The sequence below is a fragment of the Mirounga angustirostris genome, unplaced genomic scaffold, assembly GCF_029215605.1.
Source record: "Mirounga angustirostris isolate CCGP_5_RB_7025 unplaced genomic scaffold, mMirAng1.0.hap1 SCAF_9, whole genome shotgun sequence".
Taxonomy (NCBI): Eukaryota; Metazoa; Chordata; class Mammalia; order Carnivora; family Phocidae; genus Mirounga; species Mirounga angustirostris.
Window position 1 is genome coordinate 32,712,462 of NW_026991717.1, and position 18,082 is coordinate 32,730,543.

The 18,082-nt window shown below is 55.2% G+C and overlaps 1 protein-coding gene across 1 annotated transcript in view; it reads right to left on the bottom strand.

The window, feature by feature from the left end:
* CCDC33 (coiled-coil domain containing 33) overlaps positions 1-18,082 on the bottom strand; it is a 101,719-nt gene that overhangs the window by 59,104 nt on the left and 24,533 nt on the right. The window contains exons 5-8 of the mRNA XM_045899716.2: positions 9,664-9,797; positions 5,259-5,368; positions 3,579-3,695; positions 328-419 (exon numbers count right to left, since the gene is read on the bottom strand). Coding sequence (XP_045755672.1) covers positions 328-419; positions 3,579-3,695; positions 5,259-5,368; positions 9,664-9,797 — 453 coding nt within the window. The remainder of the gene's footprint in view (positions 1-327; positions 420-3,578; positions 3,696-5,258; positions 5,369-9,663; positions 9,798-18,082) is intronic.

Consider the following 18,082-nt stretch of genomic DNA (forward strand, 5'->3'; position numbering starts at 1 on the left):
CTGCACTAGAGTAGGAGGGGGAACTGTGGATGTGGTGGGTATGGGATGGGGAGGCAGGTTTGGAGGGGCTGAGGACCTCCTGTCCTCCTCCACATGCTGGCTCCTCTGCAGCCTCCTCTCCAGAGAGTTCTGAGCTGCCCCCTTCCAGGGACCATGGGCAACTTCCTGGGACCTCAGACCCAATGGGAGGTTTGAAAGGCCTTGAAGAGGGCAAGTTTCTAGGGCTCCTGGAATCATGGCCTGTGGTGGCAATGACAACCTTTCCCCTCCTCTGTCCTCTGCCCTCCCCGCCCTCCCCCTGCCCACACCCACCTGGGCCCCACTCACTTAAAATCATTGTAGTTGGGAACCACCCTGGCAATGACCACCATGGGGTCTGGGTTGTTGACCAGGGGCTCGTTGACTCCGCGGAGAAAGACCTGGGGAAGAGAGGAGGCAGGTGAGCCTTGGGTGGCTTTGGGCCCTCTCGGGGACAAGGCAAACCGACCTGCCATCTTTCTCCCCAGTAATGAGCTCATCCCTGCCTCCATCTGTCTCACTTGGTTCTTTCTCTGCTCAGGCTGCCCTCCTTCAGGCCCTGGGCTAGGCAATGGGAAGGCAGAGGGAGAAGACACAGATTCTGTCCCCATATATCTCCACTGCCATCCCAAGCAACTCCTGATCTGGCTCCTGGCCCTCACCCCTTACCCACCAAATGGGCTCCCACTCGCCCCTCAGCCCTCACCCTAACTCCCCCAGCTGTGATTCCTGTGGCTCCTTTTACTCCTCTGACCCCCATCACTGGCCTCTATTCTGCTCCCAACCCATCCCCTTTCCCAGGCAGTTTGATACATGATGGCAAAAACTGCTTTTGTAAAAATGAATTGGACCATGTCATTCTCCAGCTTGAGACCAGCAAGGACCATCCTCTCACTGCCCTTAGAGTGAATCCATGGCCAAAACCTGCATGTGTTGGCCTGTCTGCCCTTGGCCCGCATCTCCACCAATCCCCAAGTCCTCCTTTGCTCCAGCCTCTTTTGTCTCACCCCTCCAATATGCTCACTTGTTTCTGTCTCAGGGTCTTTGCACATGCTGATCCCTCTGCCTAGACCCCCCCCACCCCCACCCCTGCAACTCAGTGGCTGGCTCCTTCTCTTCCTTCAGAGCTTAAATGTCACCACCTCCGGCAGACCTTCTGTGACCACTCTTCCTAAAGCAGCCTGCCCCATTCTCAGCCCCTGGATTGCCTCTTCTGTACCACTCATCATAACCTGTGTTCATTCTCATTTCTTTCTTGTTCATGTTCTGTCCGTCTGACTAGAACCCAGGCTCCACAGGGGCGGGGACCATGTCTACCTCATTCACTGCTCTTAGCAAACGCCCCTGGCACAGAGTAGGAACTCAGTGTGTGTTTCAGGGAGAAATGAGCTCCACTGATGAAGGAGAAAAGTGGAGGACAGGGGAGGGAGAGGCTGAGTGTATTTCTGAGTGAGAGAGAGACAGACCTCTGATGCCTGGGGGGGGGGGAGGGGTGGCGTGGAGAGGGGCCAGGCAGTGGCCTCAGGCTGGGGCTGGGCTTGAGCTGCTCTTGGAGGGTGGATGGGGGTCCTAACTACAGGGTGCACAGGGGAAGAAAAGCAGAAAGAGAAGGGGCTGTGAACACAGCTGAGGGGCCACTCACAACAGCTGGGTCACTATGTCACCCTGGCCAGTCCTCGCTCCACCCTGGGCCTTAGGATCCCAGCTCATACACTGAGGGGTGGGTCCATACTGTCCCCAGTCCTCCTAGTCCTGACCTTCAATGGGAGGAGAGTGCCTGGGAGTAGGGGCTTGTTCTGGCTCCTCTCCCTTTCCTCCTCCCTGAGCACTCCCTCCTGGGTCCCTCTGCCAGGACCCATCTGAGCTGGTGCCACACAAGTGTGAAGTAGTAAGGCCTTAAAATAATAGTGCTTAGGGTCTTTCAGTGCTTGCTGGGGTCCCTGGAGACTGAGTCCCTGCCCCAGATTCAAAGGACTGGATCTGCTGCAGGTATTACAAACTTTGGGTGGGGGCAGGAGTCTGGGCTGAGGGAGTCCGCTGCAGAGCTGTCAGGCCCTTGTGCTCACAGGGACGCCAACAGGTGTAGGGGCTGAGAGCAGGTCTCCAAGAGGTGGGGGGTGGTGGCTAATTTACACCTGGTCCATGCTGAATGGTCAGGTGTGAATGAGATAGGCACACTGCTCATGACAGCCGGTGAGTGACAGAAGCAATTTCTCTGCACACTGTGCTCTCCAGTCTGCTCTCAGGACTGGAAGGGGGGACATCTGTTCTGGGGCCAGGGAGTGGGCGGAGTGCTGGAGACTCTACCAGGTAAGTCCGTGGGCTGGGGTGGGTGTAGGGCAGATCCTCGGTGGAGATACCTGCAGGCCAGGGTTCTGCTGGGTCTTAAGGATGTGGCCTTCTCCCTGTGGGATGTGGCCTGGGGACAGCAAGGCCAAGCTGTGGCCACTTTTCCTACTTCTGTGTGTGTGTGTGTGTGTGTGTGTGTGTGTGTGTGTGTGTGAATTGCTGGCAGGTCTCAGGAAAGGGCATGACATAAAAGGGAGGGAGATTGGACCAGAGGGACCCTGCAAGTCACACACACTGGCACCCAAGGTGGCTGTGGGGAAGCAGAGATGGGGGCCAGGAGCTCTGGACTTCCATTCCCAGGCTCTCCTTGGGTCTCAGTGTAGCCAGCTGTGAAATGAGACTCAAGAACAGTTCTTGTCCTGCCAGGCTTACAGTGCTGTGGAGTACATCAGATTGGCCCGGCTGGGGCAGGGGAAGCCCAGAGCTTGGGCCTTCCTGGCTGCTCCCTCCGCCCCCATCATACTCAGACCAATGCTGCATTTGAATCTGTCAGCCTTGGGCAGTTTGAAGGCTGTGGGGGAAAGAGAGGGTGTAGGTTCCTGGACATCTTTCTGGAGCACTGCCCATCCTCCTGAGGCTGCTGAAAGGCTGAGGGGTAGAAGGTTGGGGATGGCATGTGTGGAAGCTAGGTCCAAGCTGGGCCAGGCCTGGAGGAGTCTATGTAAACAGTTGTTGAACGGATGAATGAATGCCTAATTGGAAGGCCAGCCAAACCTCTTCAGAAATAGGACTCAAAGAAGAGGGGGGGCCCCTAAAATTTGGGGCTTGTAAGCCATAGATCAGGGGTCACTACTGCAAGAGGGAGAGAACATGAGAGAAAATAGGAAGGGACTATGGGCCAAAGTGGGACGCCACCCCCGTGAGATTCAGGCAGACTTAGGCTTTGGTAGCCTCCCCTTCTCCATCCTGCCTGCATGGTGTGTGGAGCAGAGCAAGAGATGGCCAGGTTAGGGTAGGACTGTGTGCCTGGAAGTGCTGGGAAAGGTTAGGCATCCTTTTCATCTCCATCCTTATCCCCATCATCCCTGACATCCCAGGGCTTGTCCTTCACAAAGTCCTTTGGCTATTCTTGAAAGGCCCTGTTGGTTTCTTCCCCAGACACCCCTCCCTGCCTTATAAAGTCAAGCCAATTGGAGGTGGTTAAGGGCAGGGCCTGGGGGCTGCTCAAAGCTTGTCTCCCCCCACCCCTGCCCCAGGCCCCAGTCTGGCACCTCCAGAGCTGTGTGGTTGCTGCCGACGTAGCGGGGGAAGAAGCTGCCCTTCCGAACGATGGTCGCGTACAGTTGGGTCTTGGCAGTGGCTTCTTCAGCTTTTCCAGACTGGGCGGGCTTGGGTCAGGGGGAAGGAAGAAGACACACAAGAAGGAGAGTGACTAAGGGGAAGCCCCTGGCCATAAATCCAACCCTCTGCAGACAATCACTTGGCATTGCTCCATCGGGGCTCCGAGCTGATAATTAAAGCTCATGGTCCCCGTGAGCCCTTCCAAGATCAATATAATAAATCTTCCCTTTTCTATTTGAATATTTCATCGCCCTCACAAGGACCATTGCCTGCCTGCTCTCTTTGTGAAGATGTGATAACAAGGCCTGGGTTGTAAGTGGCCAGTGAGCCAGAAGGCCTGGGTGATGATTGCAGAATCACAGCTAAAGCACTGAGCCTTCCAGGTGAGTCACTCATCTCTCTGGACCTTCCTGTCTCTGCCTGCCCCAGGTACCTCATCTAGGCTTAGGGAAGGTGCTTAAGGAAGGTAAAGACCCCTAGGTCATGGTTGAGGAGGTGCTTGGAAAGAAGATCGGTGCAAGGCTTGGTGGGAAGAAAGGAGAGGAACAAACTGAGCACCCACTACGTGGCAGGTACTTTGCCAGGGGCTTTATGCCCATTGTTGCAATTGATTGTCCAAATGCTTGTTCAGTGTCTCTCTATTTTGCCAATGAGAAGTGGAGGCCTAGGGGGTTAAGCAGCTTCCTATGGGTACACAGTTAGCAAGAGGCAGACCAGGGATAGGAATCTAGGCAATCTTGCATCACATTGTTCTTTATTCCAAGCCACATTAGGGGTCTGGAGGGCACATTGAGGGGAAAGTAATGCTCTGTTCATCTTAGCCCACTGCCTAGCACATAGTAGGTACTTACTAAGTACTTGAGCCATGAAAGAGTGAGTTCTCCCTTCCACCAATCAGCACTGGGGAGAGGGAGCCGATGGGGGAGTTGTCCTGGGAAGTTCAGGCCATGGACGGAGATGCCTGAGACTCCCCACTCCAGGCTCCTGCCCAGTTGCCTACTAGAGGGGTGCACTCCAGGGAGCACTTTCTCTCCCACCTGCCCCAAATCTTCTGGGCCTTCCTCCTGCCAAGGCAGTGTGTGGCAGCACAGAAAGAACTGACGTGGGAGACAGGTGACCTGGGCTCACCCTCCACTCTGCTACTCATTCGCTCTGTCACCCAGGTTAGGAGGATTCCTCTCTCTGGGTCCCAGTCCTATGTATGCAAAATGTAATTCACCTTGAGGATTAGAGATGGTGTCTGGCCCAGGACCTGGGACATAGATATTCTGTAAATACTGTATTTCTTTGCTTTTTAGATACAGTCCCACTTTTAACATACATGAAATCAGAATATATCTTTCCTTGGCGTATTTATTTAATGTAGTAGATGTTCCATGCTATTGGGCTCTTTTACAGAGATGAATTTGGAGAATTCCAAATTCTCATGGAAGTCATTCATGTCTACCTGCCAGGAGCTGGGTTTCCTGAGCCCCATATGGTCCAAGAATTGTCATACTGCAAGGTGAGCATGGGAAGCTCCGAGGGAATAGCTGGGGGCATCAAGGTGGTTCCCACCTGCTCTCCCCTTACCTATCGCAGGCCCTCACGGGCTCAGGGCTCTGACTCACCTTCACTAGCTCAAAGTGGTAGGGGTGGAAGACACGCAGGTACTTGATAGGGATTTGGTAGGATAACAGCTCCTCTTTCTTTTTATTGTCCATCACCTTGAGGACCACATCTTAATAGAGAAAAAAGAGCACAAGGTCAAAACAGGGCTTAGCTGATCAACATCCCACCCAGTGAGGTGAGCCAGTGGGAGGTGAGACATTGCCCAGAGCAGGGAGCAGGGGCCCTGCTGAGGAACTAACATGCACATGTACACATGTGAGACACACGCACACACACACACAAACACACACACACACTCACACACATTCACAAGCGCTGTTTGAGCCCTGGGCCTAGGACAAGTCTCCATGTCAGGTGCTGTTAGAATCCAAAGATGCAATTCTGTCCTATGGTCCAGAAACTCCAAGCCCAGAGATGGACACACCCAGAATGGAGCCCCCATGTCAAGAGACACACATATGCTGGCACAGAGACACACACACAAGCAGGAATAATACCCCTTCCTAGGAGCCGCTTCTCTTAGTCACAGACACTCTCACCAGCTCTTCAGGCAGGGAAGGGAGGGCTTACCTCCCACATGTTGCAAATGGGGAAACTGAGTCTCAGTAAGGAAACAGGATCTGCTCAAGAAAACTTGCAATACAAATATCAACAAAAGTTTACTCCAAGGAAATGAAAACTAGACTAACACTATAAACAATGCAACACTTAGAAAACTCCCTCCATGGGGTGCCTGGGTGGTTCAGTCGTTAGGCGTCTGCCTTCAGCTCAGGTCATGATCCCGGGGTCCTGGGATCGAGCCCCACATTGGGCTCCCTGCTCAGCAGGAAGCCTGCTTCTCTCTCTCCCACTCCCCCTGCTTGTGTTCCCTCTCTCACTGTCTCTCTCTGTCAAATAAATAAAATCTTTAAAAAAGAAAAAAAGAAAACTTCCTCCAAAGAGACTACATTTTGTCATTAAATGCATGAACTTCAGGATGAACTCTGGGGAGAATGCCAATGACCTGGAAATAATCATGGCAATCCTGCTTAGTGAGCACATGCTGTGTGCCAGATACAGGGATGGTTGCTCCTGAGTCACTATTCCAACAAATCCCCACCACAAACCCTCAAGTAGGAATCACCATCTCTGTTTTTAAAATGTGATTAGTGGAGCTGAGAGTGGTTAAATAACTTGATCACCATCACAGAGATAGTAAATGGCTGATGGGAGAGGCTGAGCTTGTGATCCTGGAGGCATCTCTCCACTCTGGAAGTCTGTGGTTTGAGGGAGGAGAGGAGATGGGGAAGGGGGAAAAGAAGGAGGGAGGAGGGGGAGAGAGAATAAGAGAGATGGAGGAAGGAAGGCTCTAAAAGATTTAGAAAAAAAACGGGAAAGGGAGGATGGGAAGGACAGGTGTACCTGATAGAGACTGGAATAGACCCAGTCTACTTGAGACAAGGACACATCAGCACCACGGACAGCTGCCGGCAGGTCGGTTCGGCAGGCTGGGAGCCCCACGTGGCTCAGTCACTTGGAGTTGGGTGGGTCATTTGCATTTTTTAAAAGATTTTATTTATTCAGTTGAGAGAGAGAGAGCACAAGCAGAGAGAGAGAGAGTAGCAGGCACCCCCACTGAGCAGGGAGCCCAATGTGGGGCTAGATCCCAGGACCCTGAGATCATGACCCTAGCTGAAGGCAGTCACTTAACAGACCGAGCCACCCAGGTGCCCCTGGGTGGGTCATTTGGATGAGTGTGTGGAGGAGGAAGAGGAGGAGGAGCCTTTGCTAATTACTCTTCCGTTCTTCCTCTTCCCCACAGCTACTCTGGATACATAGAGGGAAAGACACTTGCCAAAGTCCCTCAAGAGCTGGCCATATGGGATCTGTGCTAAAAGGAAAGAAAAGGAAGTGGGTACCCAAAAGACTCCAGGTTGTCTTGAAAGAAGTAGAGTAAGACAAAGGATTTGAAGTGAGCAGACCTGGGTTCTAGTACTAACACACCAACTTGCTCTGTGATCTTTGGTCAGTCACTTAACCTCTCTGAGCTTCATGTCCCTGCTCTGCAAAATGTTAATATTTTAAAAAGGAAAAACCTTGTCCCTCTCCTACTATTGTTGCGGGGAGGGAAATGTGTTTTTCAAGTTATGAAATTCTAAGCAAATGCTCCTTGTAGTTGTCACTATTTTCCTCCTCATTAACCATCTGTAGTGCTCCGTATACTCACCCAGCCCTGAGCAGAACTGAAAAAACTCAGCTGGAGGATTCCAGTGCTCCCAGCCAAAGCTTCAACAGTAGTTGTGGAAGCTGTAGCCCCTCATGGCCACTATCTATGGGCCCTAAGTCCCCAAATCTGGTTGGAATTTGCTGAGGCTGAAAGAAGGGTGAATGTCTTGCATTTTTACCCCCTACCCCCATCTTTGGAGCTCTGTGTGGGCAGCCGGCAGATGAGCTGTAACTGGGCGGAATGGACAGCCATCCTTCCCTGTTCCTGTCTCCATGCTACAAACACGCTTCATCAGCTTCTTCTCTGGGCATTGTGCCCCTCCGGCCTCCCACGGCTCCCTTTGTGTGGCCAACAAGCCATTTCTGCCACCCCCCTGCTTTAGCCCTGACACGGGTCTGCAACTCCCCTTTGCTTTTCATTAACACCTCCTTGAGCTACCTCCTCCCCTCCCCGCCACCTCTTGGCTTGGCCCCCATCTCCCCCACCCCCACCACAGACATCACCACAGCAACCGGTTCCAACCAGGTTCCAACCAGCATCCAGCTACTTCAATCTGCAAAGAGGAGACTGCCAATATTCCCTGCCTATCCAGGAGGCCTTCCCTACCCTCTTGTTCTTTCTGCAGTGAGTCTTATCCCCTCTCTGCTGCACAGATGGGCCCCAAGGCCACTGAATCATCATGTCCTTTCCTATAGTCACTCCGAATGTGCAGAGCTCAAGGTGGGATGGGATCCCAGGTCCACTCACCACAACCCCTAACTTCCTGTCAGCCACATAGATGCATGCACACACGCCCATATACGTACACACACTATACACACGCGTACTGCCAGGCACACGCCACCTCCCAGATAAATCTAGGCACACACACAACACATTGTTGCAGCACACACACACACACACACACACGCACACACACACGCACGCAAGCCTATGGCAGTCACAAGCTCGTACTCACACACACTACTTTCCCACATACACGTGGACCAGCAGGCAGGCATTCACAAACAAAATACATGTGCATGAAATCCTAGGTCAATTTTCCCTCCTCTTCCACATATTCTTAATTCACCCCAGCAGCTCCACCTATCCCTTTATAGGCAGAAAAATATCCTTTGGCTTGACCCAGAACTAGCTTCTTGCCCTTTTATTGATGTGTCTCCTTGTGCTTTGCTTCTCTTCCCTTCCCCTGTCCTTAGCAGCTGGCTTTCTGTTCTTTGTGAGGCAGACAGGAGTTCTAAGTCCCTAGTGAGATTTCAAGGGGAGAAGCCAAGCCGGTCCTCGGAGGGAAGGACCACCTGCAAGACGGGAGCCTGAGGTTCTTCTGACTTGATAAGAGCAGAGATATCGTGGGCACCTGTGGGTCTGTGCTGACTAAGCCTGATGCCAGTGCCCACAGCTGTCCTGGCACCTGCCAGTCAATACTCCTGTGTGCCCAGCCTGAGCTCGCCCAAGAGCAGAAACCACGAGCGCACACGCATATGTATGCACACCTGTACCTGGAGATTTCGGGATGAGCCCTGCCTTGAAAAAGTTAAATTACTTACAGTGCTAGAATTTGCTGAAACATAGGGACTGGAAAGGCTTCCGGGGGTGGAGGAACAAGAACTAGGAGGCAGTTTCTACAAAAGTGCTCCGTGGCCCTCAGGAACACTGCTATCTGACTGTGGGCAGTATCAGGGAGCCAGGGCAGGATAAGGAGCCGTTCTAGGGAAGCAGTTAGAACCCTGGAGCTGCAGTGAGAGCAGGTATGCTGATCCTAGGTCCTCCACTTACTGACTGCATGAGCTTGAGCCAGTTATTTAAGTTCCCCGAATCTCAGTGTTCCCATCTAAGCAATGGGAGCAGCATGGCTTCTCGCAGGAGGTGTGACTCTGATGAGCGATGTGTGAGGATGTGCCAGGAAGCTGCAATGTGCTGTTTCAGTGGGAGGAGGTAGTAATAACAACCATGAAAATGATAACAGTGGCCATAAAAAGATAAGCTTTCCTTCTCTGGAAAATTCATTTATGTGGAACAACTCATTTTTCGAGCAGACCAAGGAGATGAGGCATGACAGTGTTATGATTTTTTTTCTTTAAAGTGCTTTTAACTGAGCCCAAAGAGGTGTTCAGGTGGCTTCCAGCTGAGTTGAGAGGGAGGCTGCTTCTGCCTCACACCCCTCCCCTGCACACCAGCCCCCTTTGCCCCTGCCTCACCTTCTCGCCCCGCATCCTCAGCCTGGAGCTCCACTTTGACCGTGTCCCCCCAGATGGGGGCTTTGGTGGGCTCCGAGGTTACAGATGTGACTGCCTTAGCATTCTGGTTCTTCGTGTCCTCAGATGTGGTTTTCCTGGGGAGGGGAGGAGCAGGCTGAGTCAGAGGAAGGGTGTCCAGTCCGCTGCTCAGCCCTCCTGGACACGCTGTCCATAAATCTGAGTAAAGGGTGGACGGAGCATAACGAGCTCCCTCCCAGGCCGACACACTCCTGTCATCCTAGGCCCAGGGGACGCTGGGCCTCTCTCCTCAGCTGCTCTGACTGCCCGGGTGACCACACTGTCTTGCTGACCACTGCTGAGGCCTTCACATGGACTCAGGCACCAGAGGCCAGGGCTGGGGATGGGAGCAGGGATAGACGCCTTGCCTGTCTGACTTCCTGCCCCCTGCCTGGGCCGGGCTCCCCAGCAGGCGCCTGTGTGCACAGACTCCCCATCCTGACTCTCTTCTCTCTCAGTCCCGGGGCTGTGTGGTGCCTGCCTGGCTAGCTTCTCCTTTGACCTTCATTTCCCTAAGCTGCTGGCCCAGATTCCTGAGGCTCAGCCCAGCTCCCCGGGCTCTGAACCTTTACAATGGAGCACACTCAGGCTCCTGCCTTCTGCAGCACCCACTGTGCGCAGGGCCATGGGTTGGACACTGGGAGCCAGGCATGGGACAGGGCAGGGGGTGGTGAGGGGTTGTGCAGGGCCAGGGTGTCCAAGGTGAGGCTGGAGCCTGGGCCCTCTGCAACCCAGTGCATCCCACAGGTATCTGAGTTAAGTGTCCCTGAGCTGCCGAGCCATCAAACAGTTCAGCGAGAGAGTTAATACTTCTTCTGTTGAGGAGGTTATTATGTTGGGGCTGTAAATGGCACCGCTACATTAACTGCAGCAATCATGGGTGAGGAATCATCCCAGAGCCTGGAGCAGGGGAGCTGCACCACGTACTCGGGAGGGGGAGGTGCCGCCGATGGTTCCTCAAGCAGAAGCACAGATGGTGTCCTCACCAGCCTTGGAACCACCCCCGGAGGCCCCCAAAAGGAGTGTGGGGCAGGCGAGTTGGCCCAGAAGCTCCGAGCCAATGTGCCCCACATGGTAGCTAAACCAGCCCATGGCCTTCTCAGCTCATCCTACTGTCCTCCAGGAAGGCTTCTGGCTCCCCCTCACCCCCCAGGTCCTCACTCTGTCCTCTGGACCTGAGTGACATAGCAGCCTGGATCTTTGCTCCCCAGTTGTCTGTAGGACTCCCGTGGACAACCATTCTTGTGAGAGTCCTGTCTCTAAGCTCCGGCGGTCAACTGAAAACTCCCCTCTGCTTCGGCTGAGAGGCAGTGTGGCACAATGATGACCGCAAGGTCCCTGGAGTTCCAAATCCTAGCTCTGCCCCTTAGTAGCTGCGTGACTTTGGCAAAGTACATAATCTTGCTGTGCTCTACTTCCTTCATCTGTGAAAGGGGGTTGATAATGCAGGGCCGTTGTGGGCATGAGATGAATTCATATGTGTAAAGCACTTGACATATTGTTAAGCACCACGACGGTGTGAATAGTAATAATCATAATAATTTTAATTGTCCTTGGCCTGGTGTCCCCCCATCTTGACTCCAACTCTGGGTCTACAACTGGGGGTCTCTGGCTGCTGTGACCAAGGTGTGGGGTCCTGGAGAGAGTACTGGCTTCAGAGCGACACACAACTGGGTCTGAGCCCACTGTAACCTCTTAACCAGGCCACCTGCCCTCTCTGAGCCTCAGTGTCCTGCTCTGTAGGTGGACCCTCCCTCCCAGGGCGGTTATAAGGACCAGGAAGAAAGCAAGTTAAGCTCCCAGCACTCAGAGGGCCCCAGTTCGCGTTATTCCCTCCTTTGTGAAACAAGCTGGGTGTTTCTCAAAGGTGGCTGACCCAGGGCAGCCCGGCAGGGACCGGGGAGAGCTGAAGGAGGGCTGAGATGCAGAGGGCCGTGCCTCCCAGACACATCGCCTCCCCACACCTACAAAGGGGGCCCCGCTGGCTCAGGGGTGTGTGGGAGGCTGCTGGGCTGGAGAGGTGAAGGCCTTGAGGCTGGGAGGTATTGGAACCCTCTTCCTTCTGACTTGGTGACCTCTGCTAACTCAGGGGTGCAATGGGAGCCCCTCCTCCTGCCACCCTGTGCCTTGCACTCTGTGTCAGGACGAAGTCAGTCCTCTACACCGCAAACACCCAACCTGCCCCTGCAGTGCACGTGGTGCTGTGTGTCCCTGGGGGCTTGCCGGCACCCAGAGAGGAGACCTGAGCCGGGGGACCTGAGTCACACGCAGTGCAGTGACAGACCTCAGGCTGGAACCCATGGCCTCTTCTTGCCAGCCTGTCTTCCACCCTCCTGAGAGGTGGCCTCACAAGCTCCTGGTGGGAGGCACTCCAGGTAGAAAGAGATGGGGACGGGCAAGGGACAAGGCCAAGGGAGCCTGCAGGTGCTGACTCCGCTCAGGCGTAGAAGTGGTTAAGCAAACCTCCCTTCCCTCCCTTCCCTCAACACACGCCAAAGAGGTCCGTCAGGGCTAGGTGAGTGGAGGCTGAATAACTCAGGAGGGGTGAGGCCCCCCGGGGAAGGAGGGAGGCTTTTAGCAGGTGGAGGGAGGCTGTCAGGATAATGGCTTTTCCTGGCACAGCTGACTCCTTCAGGCCTTGATGCTATTCTAGAAACTGGAGATCTAGAGGGCTGAAGGGGACCAGCTCACTCCTTGCTCCTAGTCCCCGAGACCCCAAGTGCCCTGATGGGGCTCGGGTCTCCCAGTGCAGTTTTGGAGCCAGGGAGCCTCTTCAGGACCTGCCCGCACACGGCCCAGCTGCAAGAGCGGGATCTTCCCTCTGGTCCCTAAAGCCATGGCCTAGTTCTAGCCCACAGGCCCTGGGTGCTGCCTGCTGTCCCGGGGCTCAGACTTCATCCAGCCATGGGGGGGCAGTCACACCAGGATGGAACTAGGGTTCGGTTCAGAGGCACAGTTTAGCAATCCTGAGTCTCAAGCTGCCAGGAAAAGGAAATCCCTCTCTGCCAGCCCCCACCCCCACCCCCCAGCACCCTAGAAGGATGCGTGGATGTTGGCAAATGAGCCAGGAGGCTCCGGGGCTCCCACCCAAGCAGAGGCTAGGGGTGAGGCCTAAGCACATCTGTGAGTGGGAAGGAAGAAGATGGATTTTGCTTTCCTTCTCCGAGGCTCTAACTAAGGGAGATGCATGGTCTGGTCCCCAGGGGCTGCAGCTGCCAGGGAGGTGAGCAGTGGGGTGGGTAGCAAGGGGCACTGATGGGGAGGGGGAGTGCAAGCTCCTGAGCTGCTCCCCCACCTGCCACCCAGCCTTTGAAATGCCCTTTAGAGCACACACCTCTAGGGGTGGGACCTGTGTGTGCCATTGTCCCTGCCTCCCCTGACCGGCCTCTTCTCTGCTTCCCCTCCCTCAGCGCAAGCGCACAAGCTTGTGTGTGCATGCATGGGCACATGCATACACAGACACACGGGCTTCCCTGGGGAGGTTTGTGTGCCACACTATACCCCATCTCCCACCTCCCAGGCCTCTAAGCTGCCCCCCTGCACTTGCCCCGCCTGTCCGCTTGGTCTCCCACGCTCCTCAAGGTATCAGAGCATGAACAACTGTCAAGGTCTGGCCTCCTCCAGTGCAGGGCTTTGGAAGCCCAGGATGCAGACCACCTGGCTTGTCCTGAGTGTTGCTCCCAGGGAAGCCCCTAGGAGATCAAGGGGAAGGGGAGGATCCCAATTTGAGTCTGTTCGGGCTGCTGGGGTCCTGGCTCGGCAGGACCCTGAATCCTGAAAGGCCAGAGAGATGTTCCCAGAAGCCCCAAGGAAGGAGATGGTCAGGCAGAATAAGAATGGACAAAGGGCAGAACCTTCAGGTGGATGGATAGTACAACAAGGGTTCTTGCAATCTTTTGATCTGGTCCTGCACAGTCCTGTTGCTTGCTCACCTGGGAAACTTAGAGGTAGGTTCCTCTAGGCCAGGTGCCAGGTGTGTCATGATTGGGCCCCATTCTGTCCTGAGAAGGCAGGGCAATTCCCCTCTACCTGCACCCTCCATGCCGGCCTCTGAGCCAGGAAGTCCAGCCTCCCCAACCTTCTGAAGTTGAAGAGGCAGCCAGACTCCCTGGCACAGGCCTACTTCCATCCCAGGAAGGCACAGAAAAACCCAATGATGTGTCTCATGCCCAGAAGCCCAGCCTTATGCAACAGGGGTAGGAGGGGAGAATTGGCCCCTGCAGAGATGGTCACCCAAATGGGGTGGTCAAAGGCTGGATTCTTTGGATTTTGACCCTGCCTGGGCTGGGCTGGGGAGGCAAGGTTTTCTGGAGGATGCAGGGCTTGAATAGATGGAGAGGAGGACCTTCCCACTTGGAGGATGGAGCCTGGGGCTTACAGGGGCAAGAAGAGTCTCATGGGCAGGTGTGGTGAGGGCATGGCTGGCTGATCCAGGGTCAGTGTGCTGGGAGCATGGGTAGTCAGAAGAATGAGGCTTGTGGTCCTCCCTGACCTCGCTCCTTCTCCAGCTCTCTTCTCTCCACACCCATGTCCTCTGAGGCCAGACAGGAAGGAGGGCAAAGCCCTGCCCTCATACCTCTGACCTTGGCCAAGCTCCCCTGGGATTGCTGGGCCAGAAGATGCAGTCAGGGCTCCACAAAAGCGGAGCTAAGATCCCAGGTAAGGATGTCGGGTCTGAAGCTCCCCTCTCTCCTCCCACTTTACTGCGCCACAGCCCATCAACATCAGTGCCCCCCACCCCAAGTGTGCCCCGCCCCCAGCCGCAGTGCAGCTGGTTCTTGTGGGTTCTGAGCTCTTGGGAGGCTGCCACTTCAGGAATGAGCAGGGCTATTATTCTTAGCAAAGCAATGGCTCTCATCCTGGGTTTCATTTATTAATTGGACTCTAATGAACCATCACTAATTGCTGATGGTGCTACACCAACTACAGGTGGGCCTCGATGGAAGGAGTAACGGCCCCTGGAGCGCTGAAGGCCAGCCAGTCCCCCAGCCCCCCATCCACGTGGGCCTGACTGCTCTCCTCCGCACCTTCAGGCAGGGAGCGGGGACTGCTCTGGAAATCAGAAATGGGTGGGTCTAGACACTCCTGGGCCTTCAGGATGGGGACTGAGGGTAGCCTGGGATGAGGGAGATCTCCCAGGGGGAGGACAGATCCAGGGAGAAGCCAAGGACTGAGCAGGGAGCACCAACATGTCTGGGTTATAGAGAGAAAGGCTGCCACAGAGGAGGCACCAGAGAGAGAAGAGGGACTCAGGAGAGGCTTGTCCTGGAAGCAAGGAAAGAGGGGGCTTCAGGAAGGGGGGGTGTGCCTTTGAGACGTGAACAGAGAACGGGCATCCAAGGGGAGGCCACGGTCCCCAGGCAGAAGAGGACGCTGGAGAAGCCGGATGCGGAGGCTGAGTCCGAGCGGGCTGGGGGTTCAGGAGGGGCAGACACGGGGCAAGGCCCAGAATTCAACTGAGCAGTGGTGTTTGGTCTGCACACAAAAACCGGCTGATTTCACACAACGATCTGGATTTCTGGCTTCTCACGAAATAGAGCTGACAACCTGAGCCCGCGTTCCTCCGAGGCAGGCACCGGAGGGGCTGATGAAGGAGCTCTATGCTCCTGTTTGTCTCACACACCCGGCTGCTGTCAGCATCCGTGGAGCCGGCTCCTCCCGCCTGAAGTCACCGACTTTGTCACCCCTGGCGCCACTCCCTCTGATGGAAGCTCAGTATGTGTCGGGGATGGGAGGTGACAGGAAGGAGCACAGCACAAGGGCAGGAGGAGCCTGCCACCCTCTTGGATGGATGCCAGACCATGCAGCACCTGACCTGGAAGCCTGTGGGGGAGGCAAGGGGGACAGAAGCCGGACCGAGCCCAGAGGGAGGACCCAGCCTCCTGGCCACTTGTGATGTCCGGGGCAGGAGGAGGGGCCCTGTCAGCAGCTGTGCCCATGCTCAGAAATAAGCAGACAGGACAGCCTGTGCATAATGCAGTGAGGACACCAGGAGGGTCCCCACTGGCCTGTCTCATGGCCTGAAATCTTCCCATTAAAACTTGCTTCTCTTAGTAAGCACTGCCCCCCTTGGGCTGCTCTCCAGGATTCCGGTGCCTCTGGGGAAGGAAGAGCTCAGGCTTTTTGGGTCTGAATAAGTGTTTCAGGCATGAGAAGACCTCAGGGGCCCTGCATGGTGGTGGTAGGGGAACATCTGGAAAGATCCTTGTGGCTGCAGTCTGGCTGGGGGGTTCTCAGGCAACCCCCCTTTAACCACTGACACCAGCTGTGTTTACAGCTCTGGGTTACAGGGACGTTCTCACTGAACAAAAATTCTGAGGCTCTGAGCCTCAAAGGGACTGACATCATTTGGAGCAGGTGCAGATGGGCCAGGTCACACCATAGGCTGGGGGCCCTGCAGGGGAGATAAGACCCAAGATTCTTAGGCCTCCCCTGGGCCTTCTCCCCCACACTGTGCCTTTTTTCCACAAGCATCCTGCTAGGAAGGAAGGAACCTTGGCCTCTACCAGAGTGAGTTGCTAGTGGCCAAATGGAGACCCTTCCCTTAATCTGCTCCACTCTCACTGGCCAGCCCTGTGACCTCAGACAAGTCCCTTCACGTTCCTGGGTCTTGGCCTCTTCGGCCATCACATGGGGCTTATGCAACCTGCCTGCCAGGGTGGCTGGATTAAAGCCAGAGTGTAAGGAGAACTGAGCTCTGTGAGAGCTCAGCATGGGCCACCAGCAGCAAATGAGGGCTGCTTTATTCCTGGGACTGTCCCGTGATCCCTGTCACTGTGTATTACTGCTGTATTTGCTGAGCCCAACCCTCTGGCAGCTGAGACAAGCTCCCAGTTCATCTGTGAGTCATGCCAGGCCTCTGCCTACTCGGCCCAAATCCCTGCCCTCTGGGCCCTTTGGTCAAGGCCCACAACCAGATGGGGGAAGATGTGGGCAATCCAGATCCCAGGAGGGTTCTTCAGACTGGTCCCTGGATCCTCTCTAGAAGTCTGGGTTAGGACCCCAATGCCAACAGTCCCCTTCTAAGAGGGGCAACCACTGCATGAAGATCAAGTCAGGGAGTGAAGTTGAAAAAGCTTTTAGATTTGGAATCCTGGATCCTGGCTTCGGTACCCTCTAGTTCTGTGATACTGGACAAGTCACGGAAACGCACCGAGCCCTTAGTAACCTCATCTGTAAAATGGAGACCATATTTTACCTAGCTCAAAGGACTAGTGATGATGATGAAATTACGAAACACATACACACCACACACACACACACACACGCACACGCACTCCTAGCATATTTGCTGGGTACATGGTAGGCACTTAGTAAATGTACCCTTCTTTGACCTTCTCTTACCAGGAACTTATGCAATTGCCCTACTTTCAGTACTTTCTTTCTTCATTCAATTAGTCATCAGGGTCGAGCTCAGTCTGGGGCTCAGTGTGATTAGGGCTCAGTCTATGACCAGAGTCAGGGCTCAGTGCATGACCAAGGTCAGTCTCAGTCAGGGGCCAGGATCAGGGCTCTCAAGCTGATCCAAGAAAACCAAAGATCCTCTGAGTGTGACTGACTGGCCCTGATCTGTGCTCTGCCCCGCCCACTGCGCCCGGGCCAAGCCTTCCCCAGGCACCTGGAGGAAACAGCACTTCCCCTGTGGGCCCTGGCTCCGGCCCTGTTCCTTAGCTCGGGGCAGCCAGCAGTCAGAGAAGTAGCTGCCAACTGGCAGCCCAGCCACCAATCCTTTGGCCAAGGGTCTGAACCCCACAGGCTGTCTCCTGGCTGGCCCTGTCCCCACACCCAGCCTGCTGGGGCACCCCCAGACTGTCAGGCCACTGCCTTCCTGGTCCCTGCTGTGCTCTGATTGGCAGGCCTCTCCATGCCAGGCTGGGAGGCAGGTGCTGAGCACTGCTCAGGCCCAGATGGGTCAGGGGAGACCCGGGACCTGGGCACCGGCCCAGCAGACCTGGGCGTGGAATCCGTCTTGCATGTACAGCTGGGGCTCTTGTAGTCTCTAAAGAACTGAGACTGATTCCCAGGCCAGAGCACAAACCAGCCTGGCAAGCCAGGAACAGCATGGAGACCAGAACCGACATGCTGGCCACGGGAATACTGGAGACTCAGAGACGGGCAGGGACTGGCCTGAGGTCACACCGGGAGTCAGGGGCAGCGGGCCGGATTCTGGGTTTTCCTGACCCCATTCTGGCTTCTCTCCACCGCCCCATGGCTTTCTTCTGATCGCCTTGTGTGCCCACTGTGGGCACTAAGGATACCCCTCACTCCGTATCATGCTTTACACCTGTCAGCGTCTCCCATGGGCTCTGCCCTCTCCACAGCCCTCCCAGACAGGTTCCCAGGTGAGGTACTGGGGCTCTGA